This window comes from Tetrahymena thermophila, assembly GCF_000189635.1.
Source record: "Tetrahymena thermophila SB210 genomic scaffold scf_8254645, whole genome shotgun sequence".
NCBI lineage: Eukaryota > Ciliophora > Oligohymenophorea > Hymenostomatida > Tetrahymenidae > Tetrahymena > Tetrahymena thermophila.
Genome location: NW_002476413.1, coordinates 637,543 through 651,757, shown reverse-complemented (window position 1 = coordinate 651,757; position 14,215 = coordinate 637,543). Strand labels below are relative to the sequence as shown.

The 14,215-nt window shown below is 21.5% G+C and overlaps 7 protein-coding genes across 7 annotated transcripts; 2 read left to right on the top strand and 5 right to left on the bottom strand. All coding sequences in view use genetic code 6, as the record gives it.

Moving 5' to 3' along the window:
- Nucleotides 1–1,594: 1,594 nt before the first annotated feature.
- Nucleotides 1,595–3,160, bottom strand: TTHERM_00127210 (leishmanolysin family protein; the record flags this gene model as incomplete). Its single annotated transcript, XM_001016301.1, has 1 exon — nt 1,595–3,160. One exon carries the CDS (start codon nt 3,158–3,160, stop codon nt 1,595–1,597), a length of 1,566 nt encoding a protein of 521 aa, XP_001016301.1.
- Nucleotides 3,161–4,848: 1,688 nt separating this feature from the next.
- TTHERM_00127220 (tetratricopeptide repeat protein) lies at nt 4,849–5,643 on the bottom strand (the record flags this gene model as incomplete). The annotated part of the gene is made up of 1 exon (XM_001016302.2): nt 4,849–5,643. One exon carries the CDS (start codon nt 5,641–5,643, stop codon nt 4,849–4,851), a length of 795 nt encoding a protein of 264 aa, XP_001016302.2.
- Nucleotides 5,644–7,430: 1,787 nt separating this feature from the next.
- Nucleotides 7,431–7,649, bottom strand: TTHERM_00127230 (hypothetical protein; the record flags this gene model as incomplete). Its single annotated transcript, XM_001016303.1, has 1 exon — nt 7,431–7,649. The coding sequence occupies one exon, from the start codon at nt 7,647–7,649 to the stop codon at nt 7,431–7,433; it is 219 nt and encodes a 72-aa protein (XP_001016303.1).
- Nucleotides 7,650–7,836: 187 nt separating this feature from the next.
- TTHERM_000127229 (transmembrane protein, putative) lies at nt 7,837–8,217 on the top strand (the record flags this gene model as incomplete). The annotated part of the gene is made up of 1 exon (XM_012797700.1): nt 7,837–8,217. One exon carries the CDS (start codon nt 7,837–7,839, stop codon nt 8,215–8,217), a length of 381 nt encoding a protein of 126 aa, XP_012653154.1.
- A 645-nt stretch (nt 8,218–8,862) lies between these two features.
- On the top strand, nt 8,863–9,051 carry TTHERM_00127240 (hypothetical protein; the record flags this gene model as incomplete). The annotated part of the gene is made up of 1 exon (XM_001016304.1): nt 8,863–9,051. One exon carries the CDS (start codon nt 8,863–8,865, stop codon nt 9,049–9,051), a length of 189 nt encoding a protein of 62 aa, XP_001016304.1.
- A 122-nt stretch (nt 9,052–9,173) lies between these two features.
- On the bottom strand, nt 9,174–10,039 carry TTHERM_00127250 (hypothetical protein; the record flags this gene model as incomplete). The annotated part of the gene is made up of 2 exons (XM_001016305.3): nt 9,174–9,412; nt 9,694–10,039. The coding sequence occupies 2 exons, from the start codon at nt 10,037–10,039 to the stop codon at nt 9,174–9,176; spliced, it is 585 nt and encodes a 194-aa protein (XP_001016305.1).
- Nucleotides 10,040–10,614: 575 nt separating this feature from the next.
- On the bottom strand, nt 10,615–11,031 carry TTHERM_000127249 (transmembrane protein, putative; the record flags this gene model as incomplete). The annotated part of the gene is made up of 1 exon (XM_012797699.1): nt 10,615–11,031. One exon carries the CDS (start codon nt 11,029–11,031, stop codon nt 10,615–10,617), a length of 417 nt encoding a protein of 138 aa, XP_012653153.1.
- Nucleotides 11,032–14,215: the final 3,184 nt, after the last annotated feature.

Here is a 14,215-nt window from a genome sequence, read left to right as displayed (position 1 = left end):
ACTTTAGAAAAATTTTTAGACTTGAATTAAGTAAGGTATTTGCTATTTTATAAATGACTTTGGATATGTAAAATGTGATTAAAAGAATAATAAAAAAAGAAATGAAAACTATTTTAACTTTTTGGAAGTAATTTAAAAATTGTAATTTGAAATTAATTTTTGAAACAAACAGGTAATTAATTTACAAGTTAAAAACCAAAATTTTATTTTACTTGTAAGTTAGATAAAATCACATCAATTTTATATTATGAATAATTATATCTTTATTTTTTTTAATTGGAATCTATCTACATTTATTAATATTTATCAAATAAATTATCTAAAACTATAATGCCTATTCCACCATCTTAAATACTCTTTGGTATTGGTAACAATAATATTTTGTTGATTAAAGTAATAAAATACTCCTGAGATCTTTAGATTTAACACCATTTATTTCAGAAGTTTACTTAAATTGAAATGAATTGATAAAAAAGTTATTAGTCTAATAAAACTTACTAGCCAATTTTTAATTAAAATAAATTATGAATTAAGTGGATAATTAAAAGCAAGAAAGATTTCCAATTCGTCATATCTTCGTCTATTTTTGAGATCTTCTTCAAATTTTTGACCTTGTAAATTATTAAAAAATTTTTGTAGAATAAAAGTAAGGATTAAAAATAAAAAACGCTTAAAGTATGTATTGAATTATTAACAAAGTTCACAATAAACTTAAAAATTGCTTATTTGAAAGTAAATCTTATGAATAAAAAAATAACTTTTTTAATATCTTACTTGCAATTGTGTAGTTTTTCAAAAAAATTATCATGTTATTTATTTACATTATAGTTTTTAGACGATAAAAAATTGAGAATAAATTAAGTTTTATTTAAGTAACATAGTCTTATGTCTTAAATTAAAATCAATAATCTAGATTTAAATTTCATGAAGGTTTTTAATTATCTAGTTTTTTTTTTTAAAACAATAATAATTGAAACGAATATTAATTTATTTATTTTTTATAATTTTGTATCAATCAAAAAATATTTATTTATTTTTTATAATTTTGTATCAATCAAAAAATATTTATTTATTTTTTATAATTTTGTATCAATCAAAAAATATTTATTTATTTTTTATAATTTTGTATCAATCAAAAAATATTTATTTATTTTTTAATAGATCAAAAAAAATTAAGATAAATTAGAAGTAATTTAAGAGGTTTAAAAATGTTAATATTTATCTATAAAATAAATATTTTAAATTGTTTTTTTATTTAAATTGCATTATCATTAACTATTTATTGTCTATTTAATTAAAATCTAAAAACTCATTTTATAAAATTATTTGAATTAAGATTTGTTTTCTAAGTTGAGTCAAAGTCGATTTTTCAAAAAATTTTATAATAAAGATGGATGACATACAGTACACATTATCAAATTTTTATAATTTATATTAAACCCTTCTTTTGATGATACAAATTTGAAGAATAAAATATATAAAATTTATTTTAAGAATTATTTTAATAGAAAACAAACAACAATTAAAATTAAAACAAATAAAATCCTTTCAAAAAAAACAACAGATAAGTAGATATTTTAATTTAAAATTTCTATCAATTTTATTTTTCGCAAGATTTGCCTGAATATCCTTTTAAGCATACGCAATTACCATTTAGGCAATAACCATTGCTAGAACAGTAATTTGGGCAAAACTTTTTAAATTGACAAAATTAATCTATCTTTTCAGGACACAAAAGATATCCATTATATTTATTAAATGTTAGCTTTTCTCCGTTTTTACTGCAAATTGCAGATTCGTTTCCTACCCACACTTTTAGCATATTACTTTATTCTATGCATTCATACTTGTAACAAGATCCTTATAATTCATATGTTGATCCAACAATCTTTTGTACTAATGTAGACATAAAACACTTGGAGTTTTCACCAAAATATTGACCATAGTAATTAGTATATAATGTAGAGCTTTTAGAATTTTTAACAGGATCAAAGCAATAGCCTCTGTCATCAACAACACGTTGCATACAATTATTATCTAAAAATTTTCCAGATTCACAGTTAGAGACTCCATTACCATAAAAATCGCACTAGTTTTCAGGTTTTTCAGATTCTTTACTACAAAATTCATTTTTGTTATTAGTTGAATTGCATTCTTATAAAACAAAATCGCAGCCAGCATCTTTACCATAGAAATATTGGTCAGCCATGCTATCATTTACTTAGCTGTAAAAGCCAGTATCTTTAAGGAGGGCTATAGTGAAAACACTTAAGTAGAAGTTAGTTTTAATAACTGTAGATTTCATAATTTCATCACTTACTACAGTAGATTCCCAGTGAGAACCAGCAGAGCCAGCTGAACCTTGATTTTCTAAAGGCATACCAGGAAGAGTTGGGCATCCAAAGAATTCTTAAGCAGCCTTCTTTACGTAAGGGGTTTGAATAAACTTAACTTTGTAGCCTCTTACTATTTATTAGATAGTGACTTTTTTATGATTTTATTTAGTAGTACTGTCAATCCAGTTAGAGTATGATTTTTCTGTGAATCCTAAAACATGAATTATTTCATGAAAAACTGATCCTTACATATTCAAAAAAATCTTATGATTAGATAGATCTTATTTGTTAAACCAAGCTTGATTAAAAGTGATCTAAGCATGGGTTGTGCCTGATCCAGGAAGTTCTCTGCATATGCCAGCATAAGCAACATATTCTTAAAGAGGTTCATTGACATAAACTAGGTAGATGTGTAAATCAGAATCTTTGTCCTCGGTTTTGTCTTATTCAGGAATTCTAGCAAGCAAATTTCCACCACCACAAATGAGTCTTTCAAGTGTCCACTTCATTTATCCTTTACCACGAGGAATAAACTTCAACAAGTTAGAGAAGTAATCAACAGAAATTTTCATGACTTGTTCTACTTTTTATTTGAAAAGTACATCACTTGGATTATCTTTCAATGAGTTGAAATAACTAATATCATAAGTTATTTTGAAAGGTCTTTCTTAGGCTTGTTATAGGTTTCTACCTTCTTCACTAAAGTCAGTGGTGTCGATAGTAGGAAATAGAGATTCATCGAACACATCTTCTTAGTGGGCGTAAAAGCAAGCTAATTGAATTATTGCAAGGGCAAAAATCAAAAATAGTTTTTTGTTATTCATAAGTATTTTTTTTTATAGAGATTTTATTAAATTAATTTTTTATAAATATTTGTAAATTTTAGCACTCCTTTTAATGGATGAAAATTAATTAGCAGAAAGCGATAATATTTAATATAAGATTATTTAGAAATGTATTATGAAAATAGAGCTAAATTAGCTCAGATAAAATTTTAATTTAAAAGCACACAGGTATCAAAAGTATGTGGACAGTAACTAACTTTGGCTTTTTTTATTATAGATAGATAAGCAAAATCCATACAAGTTATTTATTATTCAAGTATAACTTTTACTCTAAAAAATTCTATTTGTGTTATAGTTAAAAAGTATAAATGACCTCATTGAAATTAATTTTTATTAGTTGGTTCTAGTCTTAATATATCTTAGATATAACAAAATAATTATTCAATTTGAACTTTATTTTCATAAAGACATAATATTAGTAAATTATTAAAATGCTTAAACTTTTAAAAAAGTATTTAACCCTTGAAATAATCCAATAAAAGTATATTTATATCCATTTTTTGCTGATTTTCAGTATATATATTGTTTTTTTTTTATTATTTTTCAAAAATAGCATTTGAATTATTATTCAATTAATTTTACCCTTTGACAGATAGTTAGTTATACTAGTAATACTTTCCAGTATTTTGAATAAATTAATATAGAAATATTAGAGTATAAAAACAAAGATAAAGCAACTAACTAACTCAATTACAAAATTTTACTAAAAATTAATAATAACAATAATTTTTATTTTTAAATACAAAAATGTAATTTTAAAAAGAATTAAATTCTACATTTTATAATTTACCACTCATCATTTTTTTAAATCCCTAAATAACTTTTCATTTTGTGTAAAAATTTAAAGCTATAATGATAATAAAAAGAAGTAATTTAGCATTTCATTTTTGATAAAAAATAAACATAAATAAAATAATCACGTTGTCTTGATTATAAGAGCTAATTATAATGAAAATCAATTAATACTTAGAGCATATAATAAACAATATATAATATTTTATTAATACTTAAGAATAATATAAAATATATATTATTAATTTAATAATTTCATTCTCCTATATCTTATTTTATTTACATTATAAAGGTAAGTTTGGCTAATATGACATTTTATTTCTTAGATTTACTTATAGACTCTTCTTTTTTGTCTATTCTATATCGATTCTAGAGTTGAATGTAAACTTAAAAATCATTCAATCAATATTTACATTAGTTCTTAATTCTAAGAAATTTTTTTGCATTCTTAATTTCCTTAAAATATTTATTTAATCTTTAAATTCACTGTATTAATCAAGTATGAACTAAATGATGAATTAAATTAATTTATACTTAACTAATTCTTTTAGTGTTAAATCTTCAATATTTTAATGAATAACTAACTTTATTTTTGAATTACTTCGTTATTAAATAATTAAGAAAACATTTTATTTTATAAAAAAATTGGCTTTAAAATGTTGTTTTTAAAAGAATTAAAACACTTTTGAAATATTTAAACGTGTAGATAATTTACTGAATTAATATTTTTCATTTAATTTTTGAAATCAAAGAACATATAAATAAAAAAGAATATTTTATCTAATGTAATAGAAATAATTTTTACTTACTAAAATATAAAGTTACATAAAAAATTTAAAATAATAATATTTATCAATTATATTTCTATTCATTTTTCAAGCAATTTTAGTATTAAGCAATACTCTTTCATTTGGAAATTTTACTAAAGATTCTTGATAAAATTGTTTTGCTTCTGGCCTTCTTCCAAGCATTAAAAGACTCTATATCTTAACAGTTAAAACACTGGAATCATTTGGATATTTCTATATATATTCCTCAGTTTTTAGTAATGCTCGATTATAGTCCTATGATTATAAATATACGATAAGTTTGTTTTTCATACATTACTAAATAGATTTAGGAAATAGTTTAGCCTTAGCATCTAGGACAAGTAATAATTAATTATAATCCTTTGCATTATAAAGATATTCAAGATACTCGTTTAATAAACTTTCTTAAGTAAGCTAATTATTTTCAAATAAAGTTTTAAGTAATTCTTAACATTCCTAAAACTATTTATTATTTTTGAATATGCTATACTTCAAAATTTGTAATTATTCACGAATTTGATAATTATCATCATGAATCTATAAACCAGAATCGACAAATTAAAGTGAATTTTATAATTAATTTAATCCATAGTAGCATATTGCTATGTTCAAATGAATGCATATATCCTATGGTTAGTACTTTAAAGCTTTTTAATAAGCTTCTATGGCTTATTAATATCTCTAGCTATTTTGATAAGCTACTCCAGTATGAAAATTTAATTTATAAATAAGATCTGTTTCCCACTACTTTTGAGGCTCATTATTATGAGGAAGCAGTCCTAGTGCCTTATTACAAAGTTAAATTGCTTCATCAAATTTTTACTAAGAGATAAGTTTTTCCACATCTTTAAGATTTATCATTGAAAAACTTGCGTTGAAAAAACATTATTTAGGGACCATCTAAAGCATTTTTAACTCATTGTAAGCGAAGTGTCTCTAGCTTAAAACAGTTTAGCTACATTTATTTTCTTAATGAATTGGTAGCGGCTAAAAGAATTAATTTAATCTTAATCTACTTGGTTTGCAAATTAGATTTGCTTATCTTGATATAATATTAAACATACACAACAAAATTAGGTTATTATTATTTAATATTTTTATTAACAAATAAATCTAAATTAATTTTTAACAAATCTCAAAAACTGTTTTATTTCTCAATTAATCTTATTTTTCTTACTTTTTTTGATTGATTTGTTATTTTTTAATAGCATTTCCTATTTTTTTGAATTTTATTTCTCATTTTATTAATTATTTTAATTTCTCAATATTGAAAAAAGCTAAAGCTCTAAATTTATTTATGTAAAATGAATGATATAATGATATAAGATTTTGTATTAGTTAGCAGTAAAAAAAGAAATATTTTCTGGAGTTAATATTTAATAAAGAATTAATTTAATCTTAATCAACTTTGCTTGCAAAATTGATTTGCTTATTTTGATGTAATATTAAGTATACACTACAAAATTAAGTTATTATTATTTATTATTTAACAATTTAATTTAAATCATTTTTTGAGGAATTTTAAAAACTGTTTTATTTCTCAATCAATTTATTTATATTATCCTTCTTATTCTATTATTTTGGATTGATTTGGTTATTTTTTAATACTATTTCTTATTTTTTTGAATTTTATTTCTCATTTTATTAAAAATTTTAATTCATCAATATTTTAAAAATAAAATTCTAAATTTATGTAAAATAAAATAAGATTTTGTATTCATTAATAGTTAAAAAAATTTTTTTTTTGGGGTTAATATTTAAGTTAGTATCTGCTAAAAGGATTAATTTAATCTTAATCTACTTTGTTTCCAAAATAGATTTGCTTATTTTGATATAATATTAAATATACACTACAAAATTAAGTTATTATTATTTATTATCAATTCAATTTAAATTAGTTTTTGAGGAATTTTAAAAACTGTTTTATTTTACAATCAATTTATAAATCTTATCCTTCTTATTTTGTTTGATTGATTGATTGATTTATTTATTTTTTATTGATTTTGTTATTTTTTAATAGCATTTTGTCTTTTTTTAATATCTCTCATTTCTTTAAATATTTTAATTTCTCAACATTAAAAAAGCTAAAATTCTAATTTATATAAAACAAAAGAAGATTTTGTATTCATAAGTTGTAAAAAAGAAATATTTTTGGAAGTTAATATTAAAGTATAAAAAAGTTTAAATAAAAAAATTTATTTAGATTAGAATAAATATTTAATTTATAATTCTAATTTATTTAAAAAAATGTTAAGTTATTATTATAAATAAATTATTTAATTTTTCAAAGTTATTCTAAAATTCAGATCAGGATAATGTTTTTGTGATAATAATGACTTTGTATATTTTTAGATTAGAGTAATAATAAGATTGGAAAATTCTTTGATATTCTATACGATCTCATAATATACTTTTATATAAACCTGAAATAATTGATTTATTGAAAGTATATCGCAAGTTTATTTAATAAAATAAAATTATTTTTTATTTAAATTAGATAATTTTACTTTTTTTAAGGATTCATTTGAACTCATTTTTTATTTTTTATGTTATGCAATTTTAAATTTATTGATCCAAAAAAAATGCATACAAATTTTAAATTTAGCAACAAATCAATTTTATGAATTTTATATAAATTTCTTTTTGATTCATGCATTTTAAAAGTAATTAGATAGATGGATAATTCTATGAGATAGAAAAAAAGTAGATTTTAAATTCAACTATTTTTTAAAGATAAAAGAATTTAATCTTTTATTAGTGATACCTAGAGCATATTTTGTTTAAAGGATGAATTTGGAAGTAAAAAATGAAAAGCGCATCTCTTCTTCATTCAAAAATTAAAAACGAGAAGGCTATTTTAAAAACATAGAGCATGCATAAATTTAGTTAGTTAGTTACTGAGTAAAAAATATTTGTTTTGACTTGGATTTTATTTACCCTTTGAAAAAATTCAAAAGTCTTACTTACTTAAGTAAATTATACTTGTAAGGGAGAGGATAAAAATCGTTATTGTTAAAAGTGATTATAATTAAGGTATGTGAATTGAATTGATTGATGTATTTGAATGAAAAGTATATTGAACTGATTGTAAGAAAAGAAGAGAAGGGAAAATTAAAAATCAAATAGATAAATTAAAAGATATTGAAAATGAATGAATAAAGGAATGAAGAATTGAAATAATTGATGTTTGAAGTAATTGAAGAGGATTTAACTAAAAAGATACTTATATGGAAACAGTAAAAGTAAAGAATAAATTAAGATTTTGTTTAATGTTTGATGTTTGTTTTTATATAAATTATATATATTATTAAATATATGAATGTTTGTTTGTTTTTTTGTTTGTTCGTTTTATGCAGGTCTATCAATATAAATGATTACTATTTAATCTTTGTTTTGTTTTTTCATTCATATAATACTGGTTTTAAAAATATGTGAGATTGTGCCATTACTAAGTTAAATTTAAAATGTGCTACAATTATTATGGTAGACTTCATCTAGACTTTTAGTATATTATTATTCTTAAAAGATAAGGTGAGAACAGAGTAGTGTTTATTGAATAAGACTATTCAGATTTACATGTAATTATTGATTGAGAAATGTTTCTTATTACTTACTGTACAAAGAATTGTTTGTTTGTATTTATTGATTGATTGAAAGATTAAATTAGTTTTGTAAGAAAGAAGTTTTCTTTTAGATTCTCTTTTAAAGAAAGAAAAGCAGTAGGTAGCAAGCAGTAAATAATTTAAAATATAAGACCAGCAGCAGCCGTTCAAGATATAACTACATTATATTTTAGCTTATTTTCATTTAAAAAATTTACTAAAATATAATGAAACTTCATTTATTTCTTTCATATTCAGTCAAGAAAATCATGAAGTAATAAGTAAGTAAGAATATCTACAAAGTCTGTCTGCTTTGGTTTTAAGTTTTTCCATATTTTTTGTATTTTGTTTATTAATTTTTTCTTTCGTGTTGTGCAGCTTAAATCATAAAAGGATAACAATGATTGATTCCTTTGTGATTTGTGTTTTACTAATTTAAATTTCATTGTTACTTAAATCTGTTTGTTAATGCAGCAAAATGTATTTCATCCTTCACTTTTTGGTTTCTTTCTCTTTCTCTCTTCAGCTCATCCATCCTATTTACAAAAACTCTCTCCAGCTTAGCAATTTCAATCTTGAAAGTAAGAATTCTAAAGCCCTATTTATTTATTCATTCATTCTCCTTTCGAGTATTTTCAAAGACTCAGTGAATTAATTGGCAGTTTGATTCAGACGATTAGCTCTAAATTGTGTGACTGACTGACTGACTCTCACTAGTAAATTGATAGAGTAAATTTATCCAAGTATATTGATTAGATTAGTGATTTATTTTTGCGATTTTAAGTTCTTTCAATAGACTTCGGTGTCAGTGGTTGAATCATAAAGAGAATCCATTGAGCTTATGACCATACTTTCTTATAATAAGCTGTTGCATTCTTCCAAATCGTATTCACTTACAACAGTCTCTACTTCATCGAGACAGAACTAGTCCATAGCCATGGGATTATTGATGAGTTATAAAGAGTGGACGAATGATTTTTTGTCATTGATGCAGTTAAAAACTCCAGAGTCTTCTTTCTTTGTTTCGCCTATTTAATTAAAATAATTAGATTAGAATTCATTCAATAAATGCTTGTAAAGTTTTTTTTTATTAATAGATATTTTTTGTCCTTTCTTTTCAAAATATCTTATATTATTATAATTAATTAATTAGCTGGTAATAAATTAAAAAGCAATATTGTATGTATTTATGTAAGTAAAATGCTTTCAAATTTTAGATTGAGAAAATAAATTTTTCATTTTATCGAGTTTTTCGCTTTGGGAATAGCTCAAATAAAGAAATTTTGTGTCAAATAAATAAAATAATTACTTAATCCATCAAGTCCTTCTTGGTATATGAAGGGGTTAGTAGATTTATTGAGTTTCTTGTTAATCATTTGAGTCAACTGAATTTCACGAATTTATTTAGTAAAAAATTATTTGGTAGGGATTGAAACAAATTCAAATCCTAACATCTTGTCTTTTTCATCTTCATTTTCTTATATTTGGTAAGTGTATTGGGATTTGCTCAAAGTTGAGAAGGGCTTTAAGAAGTTTGTGAAGATTTTATAAAAAGTATTTTTTCCTAACACTTTGATCATCCATAAGCGAGTACCAACCTTGAAATATTGGCTCTTACCAAAGCTTTAAAAGTTTCTGTATCCAGCGCAGCTCATTTATAAATAGATTAAATGGTTTAGTTAATTGTAGATAAGGTGTTAATTCAAGAGTTTGCTTTAAAAATGAAGAACTACTTTTAAAATACGAAGAAATGGTGAAAATGTATTTTAATAAATATAAGATGTGTTATTGAGTTCTTGTTATTCGTATTTTTCTTGAATTAATTTTCTTCTTCTTTTAAATAATTAATTAATTATAAGATTAATCAAAAACTAAATTAATCATATTAAATCAAACCCTTTTATGCTTCGGTCTTTTTTTAATACTTTAATAAATATTACTTTATAATTTTTTAAAGCATGTAAATTGGGTTGGATTGAATTGTATTTTTATGCATTGTCAAATTGAAAAAATTAAATCTTGTAATAAAAGAAGAAAAAATAATATAAAAGCGAATAAAAAATAGTAAGAAAATAGATAATGAATGAATGAAAGAATATATAGTTGAGCTCATCTAAAAAGAAATAATATAAAAAAAAGCACCAGCGATATATAATTTTTATTCATATTACAAATATATTGGACTTTCGATATTGTATTTCTTTACTCCTTGCGATTAAATCCTATAATTTCATTGTAAAAAGCCCTTTGTTCTTATGAATTTATGTATAGGGAGGGGAAAATATTATTATTAATTTTTAATTTAAACTGATGTGTTTTTCTTCATAATAATTTGTAATTAAAGAGAAGCAAGCAAGCAATCAATTAATAAAACAAACAAATAAATAAATAAATAAAGGATTAATAAATCAATTGACTTTACTCTTGTCTAATACTCATTATTTTAGTAATTAATTAGATTTTGCTTTGATATTAGCATAAGTAAGTATATAAATTATTATTTTTTGTCAAGATAATTATCAAGGAAAATTAGTATGACTTTCTCGTATTTTTTCACAAAATTTAAATATTGAAAATTACAGATAGATATAACCAGATTAACTGTCTTTTTAAATTGATAGTGCATCACAATATTCACGCGTATCATTGTTATGATCTTCAAAACCAAAATTTGCCATAATTGTATAATTTAACTTATTCGTTCATTATTCACTGATTTTATAACACTTTAATTCTACTCTTTCTGTTTTAAATAGGTTTTTAATTTATTCGGAATCAATAATTGCTGTTAATTTCCATATTTTTTAATTTAATTTAGACTTAAATCGCTGACTTTTCTTCATATTTCAGTCAATATGAAATTGTCCTAATATTTAATCGCCTTCTCTACAAATATCCAATTTTTTATATTTTTAAGGATAAAAAGCATCATTTTTATTATAAATACATTATTTGGTGACGTTTTTATTAATTTTCCTAAAACAAATAAGTATCTATATATCTATCTGATGATTCTTTTTATAAATTAGCTTAACTTTTTATAATATTTAGATAGATTTCCTTCATTCATATTCATCGTCCTCAATATTTAAATAGCTAGATTAGAGAAAATGTTAATATCTTATTTTGATTTTCTTTTGAATCTGTTAGGGATAATTGCTGGAGTCTAGAAATTCTTCCTGTCTAATATAATATACAATAGTACAAGGATATAGGCTGCTCAATTATTAACAGATGAAATTGTCTGAATACAAATTTATTACTATCTAATTCATATTTAGTTAGTCACTGCATAATGGTAGAAATATTTCGAAAATACTTCCTAAATTGTTGATAGCAGAGTTAAATGCATTTTTTGAAGTAAAAGTTTTTTATTTTAAATACCAAAAATATTTTAATTTTAGCTTTTTACTTTCTCATTTTTTCAAAAAGGCCTTGTTACAGAGAGGAGATGAAATTAATACTCTTAAAAATGTACCTAGAAATATTATTTACTATTTCAACTTTTATTTATAAAATTTAAGCAAATTCCTATTTAAAATGATTTTTCTAGTTGCTTTTTAATCGAATTTAAGAATAATTTGGTTATTTAACAAGCTTTTGACTTATATCTTCAGACAGTTTAAGCTTGACATAATAGTATGTATTTTACTATTTTTCCCTATAACTTTGATTAAGGAAAAAGTGCAAAAATTGGCCTCAAATAAAATTTAATAAGATCCTTTCCTTTAATTTATCCTATTAAAAAAGAAATTAATAAATTAGTTCAGTTCTACAGAAGCGCATTAAATTCTAGTTACATATGTCTATCAATTGCTCTATCTAATTACTAGCTAAAGAATATATTTATTTACAATACTTTTCTTACATGTTTTGAATTGCTTTAAAGTTTACATTATTTTGTTAAAATTAATTATTTTTAGTTGCTGCTATTTACTTTATTAATTCCTTTCAAAGACATTTATTTATATTTATTATAAAAGACCTTAATCTATTATAAAAAATTATAATAGAGTAATTTGTTTTCTTTTCTAAGTTCATTCATTATTTATTTTTTACTATGTTTGTTGGCATTTTTTATTAAATTTTTCTTAACAATTAAAATATTTTAATTTAAAATTAAAAATTTATTATTTATTATTTTTCATAGCCTGATAAATCTATTAGTACTTGATTTTGGTTTTCTCTGACAGTCAAAGAAATTTCTAATTAAGCCTAGAGTTTTTGGTTGATTAATTGAAATTTCATCAATTATCAAAAACAAAGCATAGAAAAAATTTTAAAAATGAGATTTTTTGTAAACATTTTTTAAGCTTTTTCTGAATTCCATTTTATTTTTGATTGTTTTCTCAACTTATGCTTAGTTTTTACTTATTATTTGATTAACTCAATTTATTTAAGATTTATTTAATTCTATTTCTTTTTTGAGGTTTACTTTAGCATTCAAAGAATTTGATGAGAGTTAACATTTTGCGAGCTGACTAATAAAAATGTATGCGAGGCTTAGCTCACAAGTTAACCAACATATTTAACCACTAGCTCATCCTTGATTTCTCAAGACATCCTAAAATCAGAAAAAAAGTGAATTTTTATGTTTCATGATTGTTTAACAGACAAAATTCTACTTTTTTTCATTTACTTGTCAGCTCTTTCTGCTACTTTTCTTTATTTTTATGAAGTGTTTTTAATTTGTTTGTATTTTTTATAAGGATTCTAATGTTTTGAGTTTGCTGAAAATTATTAAGAATTCTTAGAATTTTCTTTTTTTCTGATTTTGTTTGTTTGTGGGTTTTAATTTAAAGGTAAACAAACACAACATTCTTCACTTAATTTTAATTAAAAATAAACTCGACAAAAAAATTAACAAATATTTTAAAGTACCTTTATTTTTAGCTCCATTATAGTTAAATATTACTTATACTAGCCTTTTGAAACTATTTTTATACTCATAACAATTATAACATTTAAACAATTAGAATACTAATTCAATTATTATTAAAATAAAAAAATTGATCAAGAAAAAAGCTAATGCAAAAGAAAATTAAAATTTATATCGAATACTCATTTTATGTTCTTTTAAAAAAGAATCTTTAAAAAATTAGAAATATTTTTTATCATTTTATTTTAAAAATCTAAATGTCTTTAAAAAACTCTTAAAAAATTGATTTGTTTTGTTTTAATTTAAATTTTTCTCTTTTAAAGTTAGTAAAATTGAAATATAATTGTAAAATCTATTTTTAGATTTAAACATTAAAAATAATAAAATAAAATCATTAATATATTATTCTAAATCTGAATTAATATTTAAATTTTTTATTAAAAAATATTATTTTAAATTAAAATTTCTTTATTTTTCTCATAAATAAAAACTCATATAAATAATTAGTAAAGAGATAATTAATTATAAAACAATCAATTTTCATAAATTCAAAAATAAAAAGTATAAAATTTATAAATAATTTTTGTTAATTCAAGTTAAACACAATCAACAAATTTTTTGATAATTTTCTGTATTTATTATCTATTTAGGTGAATAGATAGATTCAAAATATAAATTCAAAATTTATTTATTTAATTCTTAATTTTAACAATTAATTTTAAGGACTAAAAAAATTATAAAACTGAAAATCTTATCTCTTAATGATTTATTGAGAAGGAGATTAAAATATGCTATTTTTTATTTAAAATTTCTTACCTTATCCAAGCAATAAAAATATATTAGAATAATATCACCCAATTAGAATTCACTACTTAATCAAATCATCCTTTTGTGATATCAATTTTACAAATTCATTTTGAATACAATTTGATAGTAGAAAATATTAAGACTA